The sequence below is a fragment of the Mesoplodon mirus genome (assembly GCF_964341445.2).
Source record: "Mesoplodon mirus genome assembly, chromosome: 5".
In the NCBI taxonomy this organism is placed as follows: Eukaryota; Metazoa; Chordata; class Mammalia; order Artiodactyla; family Ziphiidae; genus Mesoplodon; species Mesoplodon mirus.
In genome coordinates, this window is record NC_138980.1 from 89,858,019 (window position 1) to 89,880,293 (window position 22,275).

Here is a 22,275-nt window from a genome sequence, read left to right on the forward strand (position 1 = left end):
CTGTTTCCAGCATAGTGTTTCTGCCAATGAAACATGCTAACTCAAGCTCTAAGTGAGTTGATTTGTTAAAAATATAGATAGTTTTATCCCTTACAGCCTAGTAAAACCCAAAGACTTTATTGTTTGCCAAGTTATTTTTCATAAAAAACATATAAAATGGAAACCTAGGTTACAAAATTTGCTGCCACTACTTATAAGGACATCTTCACTCTATTGTCCCCAAAATATAATGACAGTAAAATATAATGAATAATGGTAGACTATGGAAAATTGAAAACATATGCACAGGTCCTCTATTGGCTCCCATGTAAATTCTCCTAGAAGTCCACATCCCTGGAATTCACATAACTAGAACAAGTAAGTGCACTTGACCCTTAAACAACAGGAGGGTTAGAGGCACCAATCCCTGCATAGTCAGAAATCTATGTATAGCTTTTGACTCCTCGAAAACCTAACTACTAATAGCCTACTGTTGATCTTTTGGTCGATTAACACATTTTGTAAGTCATTATACTGTATTGTTAAAATTAAATAGGCTAGAGAAAGTAAAATGTTACTAAGAAAATCATAAGGAGGCAAAAATACATTAACAGTACTGTACTGTGCTTATCGATACTGTAAGTTTACGTGATTTGTTTATAAGATGAATTGCCAGTCAGTATCTACATCAGTATTGTTTTATACAAAACACTATAGATGTTGTATGTATTACTAACACTAGACATCAAAAATGAAAACATAATGTGAAGAAGAAATTCATATTTATTTACAAATATAATGGTCCATGGACTGATAATGAAGAAGCAGCAATATGATTGCTTTATGGTAGCCTAATATAGTCGATACATTTGCTTCACAATAGCCTAGCCTATACACCAATGAATGAATCATCATAAAATTTTTATGGCATACAATATTATCATCATATTCATAATGTAACACTGGGAACATTGTTCCATTTTTTTAAAAAACCACTTACCTGTGATGATAGGCTGCTAAGCACTTTCTCCAATTAAGAGAGAGAAAAGCATACTGTACGATAATGTAATTCTTTGAAAGCAAAGTTATAAAACAGTAAGAAACTAACACATTATTAATTTTATATGACTGTCACTCACCTTATGCCTATGTAAGGATAGACTAGTATCTACATATATTTCATGCATTCATGACATACCTAACTTTTTCTTAATTTTTTTGATATTTCTAAGGCTGTGTGATTCGTCTGTTTTTTCAAATTGTCACAAATCTCCAAAATTTTTTCCAGTATATTTATTGGAAAAAATCTGTGTATAAGTGCACCTGCTTCAAATCTGTATTGTTCAAGGGTCAACTGTATAGTACTTCTCAGGATTGGAGCATATTTTCCTCAGCTAAACATAATTTCCCCATATGATCAATATTTTATTATACTTATAAACTAATGAAAAAAATTTTTAATTGTATTCTCTACACACATTTCTCAAGTAAAATGTAAAAATCTTTAGTGAAAAAAATGGAGACATTTAGACAATCCCAGATTTTAAAAAACTGAGAGGATTCATTGCCAGCATATCTGCCCTACAAGGAATATTAAAGGAAGTCCTTCGAGCAAAAGTAAAAAGATACTAGGTAATAATTCAAACCCAAATGAAGAATAATATCAATAAAGAGTACTGGTAAAGGTAAATATAGAGGTAAATATAAAAGTCAGTATAATGTAAGGGTATATAATAATAAAGGTAATGTATGATAATATAAGGTAATATAATAAAGGTATATATAAATATATTTATAATATATAATAATAAAGACAAATGTAGAGGTAAATATAAATGTCAGGGTTTTTTTGTTTATAACAAATTTCTTTCATAAAATAGAGAAGAGAACACTTCTCAACTCATTCTATAAGGCCATTGTTAACCTTGATACCAAAATTAGACATCACAAGAAAGAAAATAACAGATCAGTATCTCTTATGCATACAAATGCAAAGATTCTCAACAAAACACTATCAAGCCAAACCTAACAACATAGAGGAGGATTTTACACCATGATTAGTTGGGATTTATTCCAGGCATATGAAAATCAATCAACATAATAGAACATATTAACAGAATAAAGGACAAAAACCATATGATCATCTCAATAGATGCAGAAACAGCAACTGAAAAAATCCAGCACTCTTTCATGATAAAAATATTCGACAAGTTAGCAATAGAAGGAAACCCCTCTGCCTGTTAAAGGCATCTATGAAACCCCAACCTCTAACATAATACTTAATGACAAAAGATTGAAGACTTCCCCATAGGATCAGGAATAAGACAAGAATATCCACTCTCACCACTTTATTCACTGGAGATTCTAGCCAGGAAACTAGGCAAGAAAAACAAAAAGCATTCAGATTGGAAAAGAAGAAATAAAACTATCCTTATTTGAAGATGACATGATCTTGTATATAAAAAATCCTAACTAATCCTCCAAAAAAACTATTAGAGCTAATAAACAAGTTCAGCTGTTTGCAGAACTTGCAGGAAACAAGAGCAATGTACAAAAATCAGTTGTACTTCTATACAGTAGTAATGGACCATTCAAAAATGAAATTAAGAAAATAGTGCCATTTTGGAGTACTGCTCAGCAATAAAAAAGAATGAAATATTGCCATTTGCAGCAACACAGATGGACCTAGAGATTATCATACTGAGTGAAGTAAGTCAGACAGAGAAAGACAAATAGTATATGATATTGCTTATATGCGGAATCTAAAAAATAATACAGATGAATTTTTACAAGACAGAAACAGACTCACAGAAAAAACAAAAACAACAAAAAACGTATGGTTACCAAAGGGGAAAGAAGGGGAGCAGGGATAAATTAGGAGTATGGGATTAATAATACATACCACTATATATAAAATAGATAAACAACAGAGATTTACTGTATAGCACAGGGAACTATATTCAATATCTTGTAATAACCTATAATTGAATAGAATCTGAAAAAAATGTAAGAATCATTTTGCTGTACATCTAAACTAACACAATACTGTAAATCAACTATACTTCAATTTAAAAAATTTAATATTCCATAGTATAACGAAGAATAAAATACATAGGAATGAATTTAGCAAAAGAAGTGCAACACATTTAAGTTTTTGAAACATATGTTTCGAAAACTCAGAAACATCATTGAGAGAAATTAAAGAAAACCTACCTAAACGAATGTTTTGTGTTGATGAATATGAAGACTTAATATTCGTGAGATGACAGTACTCCCCAAATTGATTTACAGATTCAGTGCAATCCCTGTCAGAATCTCAGCTGCCTTTTTTTGTTTTTTTTTGCAGAAACTGTCAATCTGATCCTAAAATTCATATGGGAAATTCAAGGGACCCAAAATAGTCAAAACAATCTTGAAAAAGAACAAAGTTGGAGAACTCCCACTTCTTAATTTCAGAATTTACTATGAAGCTACAGTAATCAAACAGTATGGTACTGACACAAGGATAGGCATACCAGTGAGAGTTAAGAGTAAACCCTTACATTGTGGGCAATTGATTTTCAACAAGGGTGCTAATATAATTCAATAAGGAAAGAATAGTCTTTTCAACAGATGGTGTATTCACATACAAAAGAGTGAAGTTGGACTTCTCCCACACACCACATATAAAAATTAACTCAAAATGGATTAGAAACCTAAATGTGAGAGATAAAACTGTAAAACTCTTAGAAGAAAACTTAGATGTAAGTCCTCATGACCTTTAATTAGGCAATGGTGTCTTCTATATGACATCTAATGCACAAGCAACTGAAGATACAATGAATTGGACTTCATCAAAATTTAAAACTCTGTGCTTCAAAGGACATTATCAAGAAGGTGAAAAGACAGCTCAGAGAATGGGAGAAAATATTTACAAATCATATTTTGATAAGGACATAACTAAAATATATAAATAACTCTTACAACTCAAAAATAAAAATACAACCCAATTTTAAAAATAGGGAAAGATATAAATAGATATTCCTTCAAAGAAATAGCCAATAAGTACATGGAAAGATGCTCAGTATCATTAGTCATTATGGACTAATGAAAAACCACTGTGAGATACCATTTCACATCTATTAGGATGACTGTAATAAAAAAGATAGACAATAACAAGTGTCAGGATGTGAAGAAACTGGAACCCCCACATAGTGCTGGTGGAAATGTAAAATGGTGCAGCCAGTGTGGAAAACAGTTTGGCACTTTTTCAGAACTTCTGTGCTTCAAAAGACATTATCAGGGAAGTGAAAAGGCAACTCAGAATTGGTGAAAATATTTGCAGATCATTTATCTGATAAGGGACTAATAAGAAGGCTTACAGCTTTAAAAAAACACACACAAAAATTTTAAATGGGAAAGTAAAAAAGAGTTACCTATGATCCAGAAATTCCACTGCTAGGTATATACCCAAGAAAATTGAAAACATGTATTCATACTTAAACTTGTACACAAGTGTTCTTAGTAGCATTATTCATATTGACCAAATAGTGAAAGTAACCCCATTGTCCATTAACTGATGAGTAGATAAACAAATATGCTAGATCCATATGGAATATGACTTAGCCATAAAAAGGAATGAAGTACAGATTCATGGTACAACGTGGATGAATCTTAAAAAAACATTATACTAGGGACTTCCCTGGTGGCTCAGTGGTTGAGAGTCTGCCTGCCAGTGCAGGGGACATGGGTTCAATCCCTGGTCCAGGAAGATCCCACATGCCACGGAGCAGCTAAGCCCGTGCACTGCAACTACTGAGCCTGCGCTCTAGAGCCCGTGAGCCACAACTACTGAAGCCCACGCGCCTAGAGCCCGTGCTCTGCAACAAGAGAAGCCACCGCAATGAGAAGCCCGCGCACCGCAACAAAGAGTAGCCCCCGCTTGCCGCAACTAGGGAAAGCCCGCACAGCAACAACAACCCAATGCAGCCAAAAATAAATAAATACATTAAATAAATTTAAAAAAATTATACTAAGTGAAAGAAACCAGACAGAAAGGGTTGCATATTGTATGATCCTGTTTATATTAATTGTCGAGAATAGGCAAATCCAGAGTTGGAAAATAGATTAATGGCTGCCTAGGGGTATGGGGAGTGACTGCTTAATGAGTACAGGGTTTCTTTTTGGTATGATGGAAATATTCTGGTACTAGATAGTGTTGATAGTTGCACGACTTTGTGAATATACTAAAAACCACTGAATTGTAAACTTTATGTATACATTTTATGGTATGTGGATTATATCTCAATTTTAGAAGTATTTTCTAAATTCATTACTTTATTCTTGCTTGCTTCTCGAAATTTAAAGGCTTGTTTCCTTTTTTCTTTTTCTCCCACATCCAGACTCTCAGCAATTCCTCTTGGTTATACCTCCCAGATATATTTAGTCTTCTTACTTTTAATCTTCACCATCACCCTGGTAGCCCTGAACACCATCTTTCCTTGTCTGTGTTGCTGCGTCACCTGCCTCATTGATTCTCCTGCTTCCAGTCTTACCTCACCTCATCCTCCACCTTCCATCAATTTATTCTCCAAAAAAATAGCCAGAAGGATTTCCTTTAAAAATTAAGTGTATCGTGGCATTCTCCTACTCTAAACCCTTCAGTAAAATCCAGACTCCCCTAGTGACTTAAAATGCTGGAGTGATGTGCCACTTGCCTACCTCTGTATCCTCATCTCCTACTTTACTCTGCACTTTACTAATCTCATGTCACAGTTGCCTTTTCTCTGCTTTAACTAGACAAGGTTTTTCCTGCTCTAGGGCTTTTGCACATGCTAGTCCCTCTGCCTGGCACACCTTTCCCTATAGTTTTTGGCATGGCTGGCTCCATTCTTCCTTAAACATCATCCCCTCAAATAGACCTTCTGTGGCCATTCTAACTGAAAAAAAACAAGAAAAAAAACCAACGCTTTGCCCCATTATCTTCATCTCAACATTGTTTGTTTCCTTAATAGCACTTACCATGTTTTTTTTTTCATTTATTGCTTTTTTACTCTTTTCTTTTTAAGTCTGTTCCCCTCACTAGACTTTAAGTCAAGGGCCATATTATCATGGGCTATCATTGTTTCCCTAGTGTCTAGTGCAGCACCTGTCACATCATAAGTGTTCAATACATATTGGTAAATGACTGATTGAATGAAGGAATTAGATCTTTTTCTGAAAATCCCTGAAGACTTTAGATATCTTACTTACTAACTGAGCATTTTAAGATAGATATTCCTTCTTCCACAAAATGTATTTTTAAAAATTAAATAAGATTGGCCCCCAAATTATCCCCTGAGAAACTCCATCATTGATGTTTTTTCTCTGAAAAACTTCCACCTTCATCTCCTACCATTTTTATTATTGAGGATAAATTTATTTTTGTTTTCTATTCAGAGTGATGGCTGTTTTGGTACTTCAGGTGGAATTCGTCCTTTTCAGCTTCAAAACTGGAAGCAGAAAGTTAGTCGGACTAAGAAAGCAGAATTCATACGTACAGCAGAAAAATTTAAAAATCAGTAAGTATAAAAACATTATCTTCAAATAACATTACTAGCCATTTTATGGTGAACTGTATAAAAATTCTACTCCACCCTATCCAATCCCACACTAAGTTACGAAATTCTAGTCACTAGTCTTTCAGATGTAAAACAAGAGAAAGGTGAGAAGTGTGAAATAGACAAATGATAATAAGCTATTTAGTATAAAGTTAATTTTAAGTATAGTTATTTAAATTTTATTTATTTATTTTTACCATTTTGAAACAGGGTATATCAACAAAAACAAAAGTTATTTCTTTAGATCACATATATCAAGTAACAGATTAAATACATTTTCACTTACCAAGGTGAGCACTTAGTAAATCTTTTTGAGTGAGTGAATAATTTTAATGAAAAGTCTGTGCTATACCCTTGAGGTTTTTTTATTGGCCTTTGGTTTCCCTTCCTTGGTCTCTGCCCTTTCAGATCCATCCTGCACATTATGACTAGAATAATTGAGAAGTTGGCATTTATTTTAAGTTTTAGTGTATATGTATTTTTAAAATAACCAGTGATATTTACTGAATGTTTAACATTATCAGTAGCACCATATAATATGATGAATATCATGAGTAAAGATAAAAGAATTAGTATGCAGAACACCCAACCCTATCCTATAGTTGGAGGCTTTGTAAAAACACTGCTCTGAATTCATACAATATCAGTTTGCTAAGGAACCAAGAGAAAAGGAGTCATTTGTAAGAAATAGTCTCTGGACCAGAATTAGTGGCAGTTGGGTCTGTTTAGAAATTCTACCAATAAAAAGTGTACTGTTCGAATTTTGAAAAGTTACACCATACTGTAGTCTTGTGAGATTGAATTCTCACTGTATTTGTATAACTCTTATATTTTTAATACTCAGAATTTGATAAAATACAAATTTTTTTAAATTTCCAAAATGTATTACCTTAGATAGAATTGGACTCTAGGTTAAGAATTCTGGTCATGTTTCTCTCTAGATAGGGTAATCCACCAGGCGGTTAATGTCCATATATATAGCAAACCAGTAGATTATGCCATTATAGATAGATACCTTGTCTATCAGTATGTGTAGGTTTTGTAACTCTGATTAATCTTCCTACATCTGTTGTAAGGTTTTAGAAAAACTCATTGAAAGAGTATTAGAAAAATCCATTGAAATTGAATCCAACAATTCTCATTGGATACAAAGAACACCATTTGTAATATAATTGTTTTATTTTCAGAATAGGTTATACATTCACATAATTCAAAAATCAGTTCATATCAAAGGGTCCACAGTGGAAGGTCTTTGTTTCAAACACTTCCCTTCCCCTCAACTAGTAGTTTTAGTTTCTTGTGTATCCTTCCAGAGATATTTTATATACTTATAAGGAAATAAAAAGACATATTCAGATGGTTCCTTTTTTATATAAATGGTAGCATACTGTATACACTGTTCTGTGTCTTGTTTTGTTTTTTTTTAACTTAAGAATATATCCTAGATACCAAGGAATTATTGATTTTGTCAGGCATGATAATGGCATTATAATTATATACGTCAAGTATCCATAATCTCTAGAAATGCACACTGAAGTATGTTGGGGTGAAACTACATAATGTAGTAGATTTACTTTAGAATACTTAAGCAAAAAAGGAAGAGAAAAGATAAGAAAAGGTAGCTGAACCAAGAGAGGAAAAAGGTAAAATTGTTGAGTGAATCAGAATGATATGAGGTATATATCATATGAAGCTATCTGAGGGGAATCAGTTTACCATTCTCTACTTTTGGGTATATCTAACATTTTCATATAAAACCTTTGTTAAAAAAGAGTGTATCTTGGGGATCTTTCCTTATTAGTACATAGAACATGGTACTACTGCATTGTATTCCACTGTAGGAGTGTACCATCATTTATTTAACCTGCCCCTTAGTGATAGACATTTAGGTTATAGTAAATCTTATGTTACAACAAATAATGCTGAATTAATTGCAGTTTCCACATAGGTTCACATTATTTTGCACATGTGTGAGTGTATCTTTAGGAACAATTCCTAGAAGTAGAAATGCTGGATCAAAGGTATATGAATTTGCAAATGTGATGAATATTGCTAAATTGTCCTCCATAGGCAATTTATGATTTCACCAACAATATATGAGAGGACCCATTTCATCACAGTTTTATCATCAGAATATATTATTTAAAGTTGTGATTTTTTTCCCTAGTCTGATAGGTATACAGTGTTACCATGGTATAGTTTTAATATTCATTTCTCGTATTATGAGTGAGGTTAAACACCTTTTCATATGTTTGGCAATTTGTCTCCATTATTACGTTTTGAATGTCTTTATAGGTTAATATTTCTAATCCAGGAATATCAAAACATAACTTACTTACTGTCGTCGCATATCCTATGTCCATGACAGACATTTCTATTTGATCATAGTAACTTCCCCCACCCCAACCAGAGACTAGATGGGCTGGAGTCCTCGGTGCAGGACTCCAGTAGCTACCCTCAATCTGTTAGAGTTGACCTGCAGACTGACATCTATTTGATGTCTCTGTTCTACCCCTTCCTTCCTTTCCCAACATACGTGCAAGTTATGACCTCCTCAGCCTTTGGGGCAGCCAGGTAGGGCCTGTGACATTCTCATCTGTTTACCCCAGTATGCCTTATGAATATTAAATTTTTCTCTATGTGTGGCAAGTGAAAAAGATTGGGAAACTCTACCTTAGATAGTTGCCCCTTGGGTTATATGAAATTAAGTCAGTGGCCAAAGATACTCCACCACTCATTAAATTCAGGATTAGTGGAGAAGTAGTCATGTTAATTTCCACCTTGTGGGAGAAAGAAAACAGGTGTTGAGAAAGTAAATTTCTTTGTCCAACTAAAAAAAGTTTCTTGATGGTAATTGTTTTGTTTTACCCCAGGGTTCAAGCTAACATTAAAAGTCCTATCTACCAATAGGTAGATGGACTAAAGCTAAGGAGCAAGGATGAGACAAAGGAAGCTTTGAAGTAAATGTAGACAGTATCCCTTAAATATACGAAAATTCCTAGATTGTTTGCCTTTTGAAGTTTTAGTTTTACTAATATTAATAACTTGCATTTCCATAGTGCATTTTACTGTATAAAGATCCCTCACATATATTATCTCATACAATATTAATCACAGCCCTGTTGGATAGTGGTGAATGTTATTACTCACTTTTTATTGATGAGGATGTTCATGCCTGGAGAGGTTAAATATCTTGCCTCATGCTACAAAGTTAACAGTATCTCCTATTGAAAGCAACCATCAGCAGTGGTGACAATTTTCAGCCCACGGTGAGATTGAATTGGAATCAATAGCCAAAAGTTTATGTGTTTTCAAAGCAAGTCTATGATTAAATTTTCTTAAATTAACATTTTGTAACTTAAGTAACAATTCAAATTACTCTTGATTTTAGTTGAACTTAACAGTTTTCTAACTACTATTTTGACTCCTTAGCCTTATTGATCCAAGTAATTATATTTTGAATCCTTAGATGTATTAATCCAAATATAAAGTACAGATTGTAAGTATCTTCATATTTTAAACAATTAAAAATATACTTAAATCATATTTACACTATTTGTTTCTTTCCCTAAAGAGTTATTAACATAGAAAAAGATAAACACAATCATTTCTACAACCAAAAAAGTGACTTCAGAATTGAACATAGTATGCTGGAAGAATTGGAAAATAAATTGATTAACAGCCGGAAAACAGACAGTAAGTTGAGTTCATGATGAACAAAACCTGAGATATAAAGTTATAGTTTTGCCCTGTGCTTTGTCTTTGTTCATTGACTGTGTTATTTTCTCTATCAAGATACTTTCTAGCTGGTAATGAGTTTATCTTTTAGGGATATGTATTTATTTTTAGGGTCACTAGTTATTCTGACTGGATTGTTTTCTGTGTATACTTCTTTAATTTTAATAGGAAAAAGAGGGTTTTGTTTTCTGGTTGTCAAATCAATTAATGCTATTAAATTTTTTTAAAGTAAAGGGAAATTGATTCCTGGGCTATCTGATCTTAGCTCATCACCACGATCTTACTGACTGAGCCCCGGACTAAGTAAGCATCAACAGATTCAGAACCTGTACTTAGTGGTATGAAGTGGTCAAGTCACATAATTGCTTAAACTGGAGTTTATTTGTCTGTGATATAAAACCTACCATTTCTACCATAGTAGAGCTGTCTGTGCATCTGATGAAATAATATATAAGAAAGTGCCTTAGAGGTTGTACAGTGAATATGTTCTGTTGTTTGTTATGAATATTAATCATTGTTAACAGTGTACTAAATGTTGGCCTTAAAAAAGAATTCTACAAGAATACTTTGTTTCCTTGTAGAGTAGATTTTATATGCTGCAAAGTCCTTATGTTATAATAATAAAAACAGCTTTGATTAAAGGAAAAATAATGATTATCAACCCACTAAGCTTTATAAAATATTAAGACTTATTATATAGAGATTATACTGCTCATGGGACTCCCTTATAGTCAATTAAAAGAATATTTTAATAAATTTTTCCTTTCAGAATGTAAGATTGCGCTATTTTAAAAAGTCATCTTTTGTGAGATAGTGGCAAGAATCATTCTCCCTCTTGTATTGGAATGATAAGACCAAATTTCCGGTTCTCCTCTTTGATTCATAAAGGAATCTAAACATCCCTTGTTTAATATTTCTTAATGTCCCTCAGTTCTTTTACAGACAACAGCAAGGCTGATCTTTCTGTCTCTCAGTCATGCCATTAAGTAGAGTGTCTCCATTCTGTGCATTTTAAATTATTTGATTTTCCCCCTTTTAAGGCAACTTTATTTTTATCATTTTATTTCTCTTCTACAATTTTGCCTCTCTTTATTCACACTTTGTGTTTATCTTATCTAGGAGAAAAAGGAATGCACTGTGTTAGTTTAAGGATATAGAAATTTCCCCTTCACATATTACAGCTCAGGAGTACTAAATACATATTCCTTACATCAAATATCATGCCACAATTTTAGCCTGAATTTATGTAATATTGTACTTGAATGGTTTGCCTACAGTGCAGAATGTCAGTTCCAAATGAATTAATAAAAGATCATTTGCCCGGACTTTCCTGGTGGCACAGTGGTTAAGAATCCGCCTGCCAATGCAGGGGACACAAGTTTGAGCCCTGGTCTGGGAAGATCCCGCATGCCATGGAGCAACTGAGCCCGTGTGCCACAACTACTGAGCCTGTGCTCTAGAGCCCGCAAGCCACAACTACCGAAACATGCGCACAGCAAAGAAGACCCAACGCAGTCAAAAAAATTAATTAATTAATTAAAAAAATAAAAAAGATCATTTGCCCTATAGCGGTATCACTGTAGCTGATCAAACTATGGCAAAAATAAAACAACAAAAAACACTTTCCTGATTACTTTACTAGGGAAGTTTCTTGACCTAAAGTTTCAACAGTAAGACTCTGTAAAATACATTGGATAAAGTTTCTACTTTTATGGAACGCTTGAATTTTAATAAAAAATAGAACAAGCCAAAGTCACATACACATATTTGAGGTTTGTTCTGAATATTAGCACTGGCTTCAGGCCTAAAGGTAAACTTTAAAAAAAATAATTGCTTTTAAGCAGCGCCTTATTAACAGCGCCTTTTGGTGCCTCGTGTTCATTTGTGGAAAAGTTGCAAAAAAATAAGGGGGGTGCATAAGTAAAATACCCAAAGATGATAAAATATTACTATTATATGAATATGTATATGAATGTGAATATTTGACTTTAGCCTAATAATTTAAGTAAATATTAAAGTAAGATTACAACTTCAGAAAGAAAATATGAGAGAAGAATCCAGTCTTCCTGCTGCTGATACGGAACATCTGAAAATGGCTTTGAGACCCTCTTCTGTTCTTCAGGCTTTTATTGTGGGCCTAATACTTTACTTCAGACTGGTCGTTTGGCTGAGCTTGGCAACCTGTAGCATACATACCAGTAAATGGCACCTGAGACATCTCCTCAAGGCCATGACTGTGACACCAGGGGGTATCTTAGAGGTTGTGGTTAGATGAAGTTAATTCTCACTAGGAAGTTTGTCAGTATTCATAGAATTAATATTGGTTACACAGTTTTAATATTCCAACAATAGTTGAGGTCAAAATCTATGTCCATAAATTATAACAAATTAAAAGAGACAGAAAAAAACTGTTAAAGAACAAAACATGACTAAACCTATGCTACTGATCCATGTATTTGAGTGCCCAATAACTCAGTCTCTAGAGTTTAAAAAAATATTTCCCAGGACATTTCCTTGGCACAGGTTATAGTAAGATTTAGCCTATTGTGCTTTAAAACATTAGAGGAAATCGAGAGATGGTTTAGTTAGAGCAAGAGTTTGTTCAGGCTGTTTTGACACTTATAAATAACCATCTTTTGTTCATTATTTAATTGCTCTTCACTATCATTTATTAAATGGTGGTGATCAGTCTTGTGTGAAGAATCCTGAACCACATTTGTCATAGAGTTATTTTAAAGTACATACTTCTCCCTTACAGGAGTAAAAATCCAGCAACAATTGGCCAAAATACACAACAATGTAAAGAAACTTCAGCATCAGTTAAAAGATGTGAAGCCTACACCTGATTGTAAGTAAATTTAGATTTTATATTTTTTCTTATGTATTAGTTTTTTCTTTTCATTAGAAAAGTTTATACTTTTCTAGTAAGAATTTTTCTATTTGGCATTAATGGAGGAGCTAAGCCCTACTTTTTGGTTATGGATTAATAAGGATACATCAGAAAACTGTAATATCTGGTGTTTATGTATTTTTTTATCTTTAAAATGCTATCAAACCCTTACAAATTATGAAGTAGACAGAACAGATAATAGTGTCACATACAGGATGAAGAATCTGTGGTATGCAAAGATTCAGATTCAGCTGATGAAGAGGAAAAAAAGACTGATTTCTTGATTCTTAGCCTAGTGTTTTCCCATCATTTGCTTTTTGAAATTATTGCCTTTCAGAGGCATTTCAAATACCTAAGGGAATGGCTAAGTGGTATTGGGGCAAATTCTAGTCATTTATGAAAAACAAAATTGTATCCTTACCTCTTTGCTTAAGCCAACATTCATTCCTGAGAGATCAAAGCAATACAGTAAAGTGCTCAAGATGTATGGACTTAAGAATCAGACACATGTTGGGTCAAATCCTTGAACTATCAGTTAAGTGATTTTAGGTAAGTTACCTGATCTCTTTGAGCTTTCATTTACTTAGCTCTAAAATGGAGATAATATACAACCTAACTCATAGAGTTGGTACAGGAATGAAGTGAGACAATGCACATAAAGCATTTATGCACTGCCTATAACATAGTAAGCAATAAAAAATAGTAAATATAATTATTATTTATTAAATTAATACATGAAACCATTAAAATATTAGAAAGGAACATGGGTTAATATTTTTATAATTGTATTATAATTTATAAGAATGACGAAGATCAGAAACCATAAAGAAAAAAGTGGACATAATTGACTATTAAAAAATACCTCGAAACCATAAGCAAAGTTGAAATACAAATTAGGAAAATAGGGCTTCCCTGGTGGCACAGTGGTTGAGAGTCCGCCTGCCAATGCAGGGGACACGGGTTCGTGCCCTGGTCCGGGAAGATCCCACATGCCGCGGAGCGGCTGGGCCCGTGAGCCATGGCTGTTGAGCCTGCGCCTCTGGAGCCTGTGCTCCTCAATGAGAGAGGCCGCAGCGGTGAGAGGCCCGCGTACTGCAAAAAAAAAAAAAAAAAAGAAAAAATTAGGAAAATATTAGCAGTATATATGTAACTTAAAAAGCTAATATCCATAATGTGTAAAGAGTACCTACAAATTAGAGCAACAGAAAAATGGGCAAAGATTCTAAGTTGCATATTATAGCAAAAGAAACACAAAACACATGTGAAAAAGTGCTCAGGCTTATTAATTATTATAAAAAATATCAATTAAATCAATGACAATAAATTTTTGGTTATTTTGGAACTGGCTAGAATTACGTGGGAAGGAGCACTCTCGAGAACTGTAAAGAGATAGAGCCTCTTTGAAGGACAGTGTGACAGTATTTAGCATACTGTAAAGTGGGCATACTTTTTTGATTTAGCATTTAAGGTTATCAATTATCCTCTAAAAGTATTTATTTGAGGGGGCAGGGATAGACTGAGAGTTTGGGATTGACATGTACACACTGCTATGTTTAAAATAGATAACCAACAAGGACCTACTGTATAGCACAGGGAACTCTGCTCGATATTCTGTAATAACCTAAATGGGAAAAAAATTTGAGAAAGAATAGATACATGTGTATGTATAACTGAATCACCTTGCTGTACACCTGAAACTAGCACAACATTGTTAATCAACTATACTCTGATATAAAATAAAAATTAAAAATAAAATAAAAATATTTATTTGAGCATGCAAAAATATGTATGCAAAGATAGTTACTACAGCATTGCATCTATTTAAAGGTTCATCAGTTGGAGAATTAATTAAATGAATTAGGGTAGCATTAGACAATGAAATACCATGTAGCCATAAAAAGAATGAAGTAGCCATATGTATATTGATATGGAAAATTAACTACAACACTTTGTTAAAGAAAAAGTGCATGTCACAAAAAAATATATGTGGTATAAAATTTTTTTTGAAAAATAATATTTAAGATATGTGCATAGGAAAAAATCTGTTATCAAAAAACTGCAATCATAAAAATTCACTTTTTAAAAGCACATTTTTTTCTTATCCTTTAGGCTAAGAAGTGTTTTTAAATTAAGGGAACATTCTAATTTTCTTCCTAATTTTTAATTCTTAGTCATAATAAAATATGACATAACATAATTTTTCCTTTTTTTTTTTACAGTTGTTGAAAAGCTCAGAGAAATGATGGAAGAAATTGAAAATGCAATTAACACTTTTAAGGAAGAGCAGAGGTTGATGTATGTTTTAAATACATTTTAATATACAATTATTTACCTTTTTTCAATAACTCTTTACTAGGTTGTTGTATGTAAACTATTTTATTGTTATGTATTTAATACTAGTCTTACACAAAGGCAATATAAAACCTCTTTTGCTTTAGGTTTTAGACTGCTTTTCATGTTTGAAGTGAATATTCATTTATATTTGGACACTAAAATCTCAAATAAGAATTTGAAAGATTGTTTTTTCTCTGAGGAAACTCTTTTAAGGCTTAGATTTATAAATGTTAATAATGTAAAGTGGAGAAGATGACATCAAAAGAGTTGGGAATAATAAAATTTGAAGAAAAATGAAGGGTTAATATGGATTGGTTTGTATCTTATTTTTCAAACTTTATTTTTAAAATTTTAGCTATGAAGAGCTTATTAAAGAAGAGAAAACAACTAATAATGAGTTGTGTGCCATATCAAGAAAAATTGACACATGGGCTTTGGATAATTCAGAAACAGAGAAAGCTTTCAGAGCAATGTTGAGCAAAGTTCCTGTAGACAAAGTAACACCAAGTACTCTTCCAGAAGAAGTGGTAGAGTTTGAAAAATTCCTTCAGCAAGCAGGAGGGCGACAAGGGGGCTGGGATGATTATGATCACCAGAACTTTGTAAAGGTGAGAAACAAGCATAAAGGGAAGCCAGCATTTATGGGAGAAGTTCTTGAACACCTTCCTGGAAGAACACAGGATGAAGTTCAACAGCATGAGAAATGGTATCAAAAATTTCTGGCCCTAGAAGAAAGGAAAAAAGAGGTAATAACAATTATAATAGCTATTATTTGTTGTATATTTTTGTGTTCTAGGACTGTGCTAAACTCTTTAACATGTATTATTAACTTTACAACAACCCCATGAGGTATGTTACAGTTTTTCCCCCCATCTTATAGAGGGTGAAACTGAGGCATTGAGAAGTGAAGTCGTTTTAGTGGAACTATAGTTGGACATCCTCAACATCCAGCATATCTACTCCAGTAAATAATACAGTGGGTCAGAAAAAGTCTGACAGTGGGCAACACCCTCTGTGTCCACTAGAAGTGTGGGAAATGCAGATTTACCCAGGCTTTTGATAAAAGTCATCTTACCAGCAAAGGCCACATTATTTTCAACAGAAAATAAGGAGGCAGTAGAAAGAAAACTCTTTGACTCAAAAGTTTCTTTTAGTTTTGGCACTTCAGCCTCATTATTTATTTTAAAAGACTCAAAATTTTGGCAACTCCAGAGTAAAAGGGTAACTCTTAATTGCAGCAAATACCTAAAAAGTTCCATTTTCACAAAAATATTATTCTGGCTCTGGTTTAGATCAGGATTTATCAACATTGGCATTGTTGACCATTTGGGCTGGATAATTCTTTGCTCTGGGGGCTCTCCTGTGCATCGTAGGATGGTTAGCAGCATCCTTGACCTCCACCCATTAGATGCTGGTAGCATCCCCTGAATTGTGATTATCAAAAATATTTCCAGATATTACCAGATGTCCCCTGGAGGGTAAAAATTGCCCCTGGTCAAGAACCATGGGTTTAGAGTCTGAGTCACTTTTTTGTAGACTTCAGCTAGATAAACTTTAACTCGATTGGTTTAACAAGAAAGGTATGGCAGTTCAACAAACAACATACCTAAGGAGCATTAAAGAAATATTTGATTGCATGTGTAGTCTAAAGTTTTAGAAGAAATAGCTGGCATTTGTTGTTGCAGTTGTTTCTGTCCAAAATAATTTGAATGTTCGTAAGGTTGAGACTTGAAACTTTAAGAAAAACTTGGAAACATAAGTCATTTTTAAAAACTCAAAATAACAAGCAATTAAGAATTATTTGGGATTTTTTTCTCCACGATATTGAAAACTTGAGGTCCACAGGCCAGCAAAGTGGTCTGTGGACCAGCAAAGTCAGCATCACCTGGGAACTTGTTAGAATTTAGCAGGCCCCAACCCCAGACCTAATTTCAACTCTGGGGGCGGGGCCCCAAAATCTGTGTTTAAACAAGTACTCTAGGTTATTCTGTTAACAAGCTAAAGTTTGAGAACCACCTCTCTAGGGAAAAGGAACAGACATACTGCTTCTTGTAATGAAGGTAAACCACCTGGATTCCGGCTTTCTCTTCTTATTCCCAGTCACTCTGTTTCCTGATATCTGATGATTGATTGGATGTAGGGGTGAGGTAAGAGGGGCTGTGAAAGTGGAGGTGTTATTTACTGAAGTAGGACATGGTGGAAGAGAAGAGGGAAGTTTGGGGGTACAGCATCAGGAATGCAGTTTCAAATCTGTTGAGTTTAAAATGTTGAGTAGGAAATTTACCATTTTTATCTCCCACTTCCTTTAATATATCCTGTGTTTTGCCTAAATGAACATACTTATTTTCAGACATTCCATGAACTTTCTGGCCCAACTACCCTTGCTTATCTTGTTCTCACTTTTTGGAACCTCCTTCTTTCTTCCCCCTTCCACTGTCAACCTACCCAAATCTGCCCAGATCAGATGCTGCTTCCCTTCTGCTCACTCAAACATAAATAGTCCGCTCAGAATTTCACTAGTACTTGTTTATACGTCTTGTGTGATGTGTGATGGCACATTCTGTATTCTAGTATTTATGTACATATCTCACCTCAAGCAATGCTGCTCAAACTTGGTGCATGGACTGGATGTTAGTTTGCAAACTATTCTGGTCTTCAATAAGTTATCATGATTGCATGAGAATCACCTACCCAGTAAGCACACTTTTAGTTCAGGTGGCTGTTTTTTCATAGAAAACTTTCTCATTGAGGAAGCAGAACACTGATTTACATTCTGGCATGAATTCCTGATATTGTAGTGGACCAGTACTTTGAGTAGCACTATACTAGATGGCATTTGGTATTGTTTTAATCATCTATGGTTCCTGTCACATTGTCTTGCATATAGTACACATAGCATAAGGATTTATTTAATGAAAATGAATGATATACCATAAGGAAAGATGAGGAAATGATTTCCCAACTTGAGGGGAAAGTAATTCAGTGGATGTTTCCTTTATGGCATAGAGAAGGCTGCTAGAATTTTAAATAATCTTTACATACCCATATATAAAGATCTGAAGCTATTTTACTTTTTACTTTTTTTTTTTTTTTACACTTATGAAGCACTATGTGCCAGGCATTTACTCATTTAAACTTCACAACAACCCTGTTTGAGAAGTGCTGCCTACCACTTACAGATGAGCAAAAGGAGGACAGAGGCATTTAGTGACTCGTCCCAGGTTACACCTAGTAAATGGCAAAACCAGGATTTGGTCCCAAATACCTGGCTTCAGAGCACATACTCTCAACTACCCCACTTTTAATTCCTCTTCTGATATTTGACCAGAGATAGGTCACTCAGAAAGGATTCTAAGCCTGAAAGAGGATTTGGAAGCAGAAGTGAAATGATCAGAGGAAAGGGATGTTTCCCCTGAACACAAATGAAGGAGGTAAAGGGGAGGAGGATACTTCATGAGGTGTTGTCCTTGTGTACCTGGGGATTAAAAGAGAAAGAGAAAGGCTGATGGAATAGCCATTATTCAGTGTTTTAAAAGATACATTAAACTTTTTACAAACAAATAGAAAAAACCTGCATTGGTTTAAAAAAACACTTTTAAAAACTAAGCAGCTAGCATCCTGCATCATTATTCTAGGAAGAAAGATGGATTTGAGGTTGTATTTTAAAATGTTTTTGGTGGGAATTTTCTGGCAGTCCAGTGGTTAGGACTCAGCTCTTTCACTGCCGGGGCCCAGGTTCGATCACTGGTTGGGGAACTAAGATCCCGCATGCTGCGCAGTGTGGCCAAATAAAAAAATAAAATAAAAAATAAAATGCTTTTGGCTATTAAAAATACTTTTTCTTGCTATGTTTTAACCATTTAGTCTATTCAGAATTGGAAAACCAAAAAGCAGCAAAAAAAGGAGGAAATTTTCAAGTTAAAGGAAAAAGCAGAGAACATACCAATGCTTTTTCATAATAAACAGGAAGATAATCAAAAGCAAAAAGAAGAACAAAGAAAGAAGCAGAAATTGGCAGTTGAAGCTTGGAAAAAACAGAAAAGTATAGAAATGTCAATGAAATATGCTTCCCAGTTAAAAGAAGAGGAAGAGAAGGAGAAAAAGCAGCAGAAAGAACGTCAGCGCCAATGTAAAGTAAAATTGCTGCTAGAAACTTATACCCAGCAGAAGAAAGAACAGGAAGAATTTTTGAGACTTGAAAAGGAGATTAGGGAAAAGACAGAAAAGGCAGAAAAAAGAAAAACCGCTGCTGATGAAATTTCCAGGTTTCAAGAAAGAGTGAGTAAATACATTTCCTAAATAATTTTTCAGTGATACACATGAAGGTATTACTTCCAGGTTCAGTTCAGCAAAAATTAATTGAATCCTTCTTATATATCTGGCCTGGACCTAGCATTAGTACACCAAAATAAGTGGGCCACACTCCCTGCTTTCTTGTAGATTACAGTCTACTGGGAAAGACCGGTGTGCAAATAGAGGACTTCAGTATAATATGGTAAACAGTGTGGTGATTGAGGTGTGGACAGAGAACTTTCGGAGGTGGATGTGCAAGGAGGAAAGCTTCCCATAACTGTGAGTGTGAGACAGAAGGTGATACTTGAGTTGAGTCTTGGAAGAGAAGAAAGGGGAAGGAAAGGGGAGATCTTTCTTAGTAGAGTGAACATGAATGGGCAGCTTGGAGGAGTGTAACAGAGTAGTTTGTGAAGGAAACTGTAAACACTTCAGTATTTTTAGGGCATCAACTGGGAGATGGGAACCAGCAGGAGACAAGGCTGGAAAGGTAGCCACAGGCCAGGCCATGAATGTCTTGTTTTCTCTGCCAAACTGGCTGGCTTTTCCCCATAGGTGATTTGCTTACTAGTTCACTGTCCATCTCCCTACCATAATGTAAGCTCCATGAAGGCAGAGGTTTTGCCCTTTTTGTTCATCCTTTACCCTAGGGTCTAGCACATTATAGATACTCGACATATACTTAAAGGAATCAAGGTTATTGCTGAGAGGTAGGATTATAGGTGATTTTAAACAAATGTATATAAGAAAAATCCTAATCAAAGAAAGAAGTTGCAATCTTATTATCAGACAGGGTGGAATTCAGTCCAAATGTATTAAAAAAGACAAGGAAGGGTACTTTAAAATGAAAAGAGTACAAATGAGAGGTAAGTGTTATGAATTGTTACATGCATCAGAATACATAGGAACAACACTCATAAAGCAAAAAATAAGGGAAATACAAAGAAAAATAATAGAAAAAAACACATTACTAGTGGGATTTCTTTTGGTTCATATATAAAAAATCTCCCTAAGTAACAAAAGATCCACTCCCCAAAAAGGCAAGGAGGTCACATAATTAAAGGCTTAGGAAAAAAAAGAAAACCTGTTATACAGAAAATATATGAGAGGTCTAAAACCAGACATATCTGTATTGATAAGTGAAAATAGGCTAACTCACCCATTAAAAGAAAGGAAGTTTTAGACTGAGCCATAAAATAAAACAAGAAACACCTACAAGAAGGTGATTCAGAAAGGATGTACATGTATTACATTTATATTCAGAAAATAAAGCTCTTAGCTTTTCTTGGAAAAAGTTGATATTAAAGGAATATTGCTACTTAAGGTAATTTAATTTTACTTTAAACTTTATTAAAGTTTACTTTAATAAACTTTGAAACAAATTCTAGCTAATTTTAATTTCTTAATGTTATCTTTTTTGTTATCTTTTTTGTCTTTTAGGATTTACATAAACTTGAACTGAAAATTCTAGATAGACAATCAAAGGAAGATGAAAAGGCAGAAAAACAAAGAAAACTGGCAAAATTAAAAGAAAAGGTACTCAGTACTGAGATTAATTTATTTTCATTGTCCTAATTCATTTATTTGTAAGCATACAAACATAAAATCCATTTTCTTTTTATCCATCTCCTTTATTTCACACTTATTTATTTACATATTACAAAAAATAACTTGGTACAACTTAAGCAGCTGTTGTTTGAATTCTACCATTTCACATTATAAGCACCTCATTTTCTTTTACCCTAAATTCCTTCTCTCTTCCTACTCTTCATTCTTTTCTTCATTCTTCCTATATTAGCCTATACTTTAGACCTATAGCAGCTATGAGCATTGTTTAATTTCATTGGTGATAAAGATACTGGTGACTCTCATGGATAAAACAAAGGACTTACTGGTGTTTATTTATCTTAAATTTATTGTCTGGCTATATCACTATCATACTTTGCTGCATTACATTTCCTTCACGATAGAAATAGAAAAAAATACAATAGTGGAAGTAGAATAAAATAATTGAACTAGAAAAAAACCTAAATTAACACTTTATTAATAGATTGATATGGTCCAAATTTTATTTTAGCTATATGAGCACAATTATAAGTTTACTGAAACGGTTTTATTTCTGTCTAGCGAATATCAAGTATTTTCCTTAAAACTGCTGTCTGTTACTAAGGATCTTACAAGTACAAACTTAATAGTTCATATAAATTAACTGGCACTCATTTTACTTCTGATTACAGGTTGAAAACAACATTAGTAGAGATCCCTCTAGACTTTACAAACCTACCAAAGGTTGGGAAGAACGCACCAAAAAGATAGGACCAACAGGCTCTGGGCCACTTCTACATATCCCACATAGGTAAAAAGGAGTTAGAATGGGTGTTCACTCTATAATAATTTAATAAACTGCATATAAATTATATATATTTTATGCAGTTTATGTATGTATATTGTATTTTATAATAAAAA

General features: G+C 33.7%; 1 protein-coding gene across 1 annotated transcript in view; it reads left to right on the plus strand.

The window, feature by feature from the left end:
- The window catches only part of CCDC112 (coiled-coil domain containing 112), a 29,729-nt gene that overhangs the window by 6,881 nt on the left and 573 nt on the right, over positions 1–22,275 (plus strand). Inside the window, exons 2-9 of the mRNA XM_082621703.1 lie at positions 6,397–6,518; positions 10,132–10,253; positions 13,054–13,143; positions 15,405–15,480; positions 15,875–16,265; positions 19,384–19,797; positions 21,250–21,345; positions 22,047–22,165. Of these exons, the coding sequence (XP_082477829.1) occupies positions 6,397–6,518; positions 10,132–10,253; positions 13,054–13,143; positions 15,405–15,480; positions 15,875–16,265; positions 19,384–19,797; positions 21,250–21,345; positions 22,047–22,165 (1,430 nt within the window). The remainder of the gene's footprint in view (positions 1–6,396; positions 6,519–10,131; positions 10,254–13,053; positions 13,144–15,404; positions 15,481–15,874; positions 16,266–19,383; positions 19,798–21,249; positions 21,346–22,046; positions 22,166–22,275) is intronic.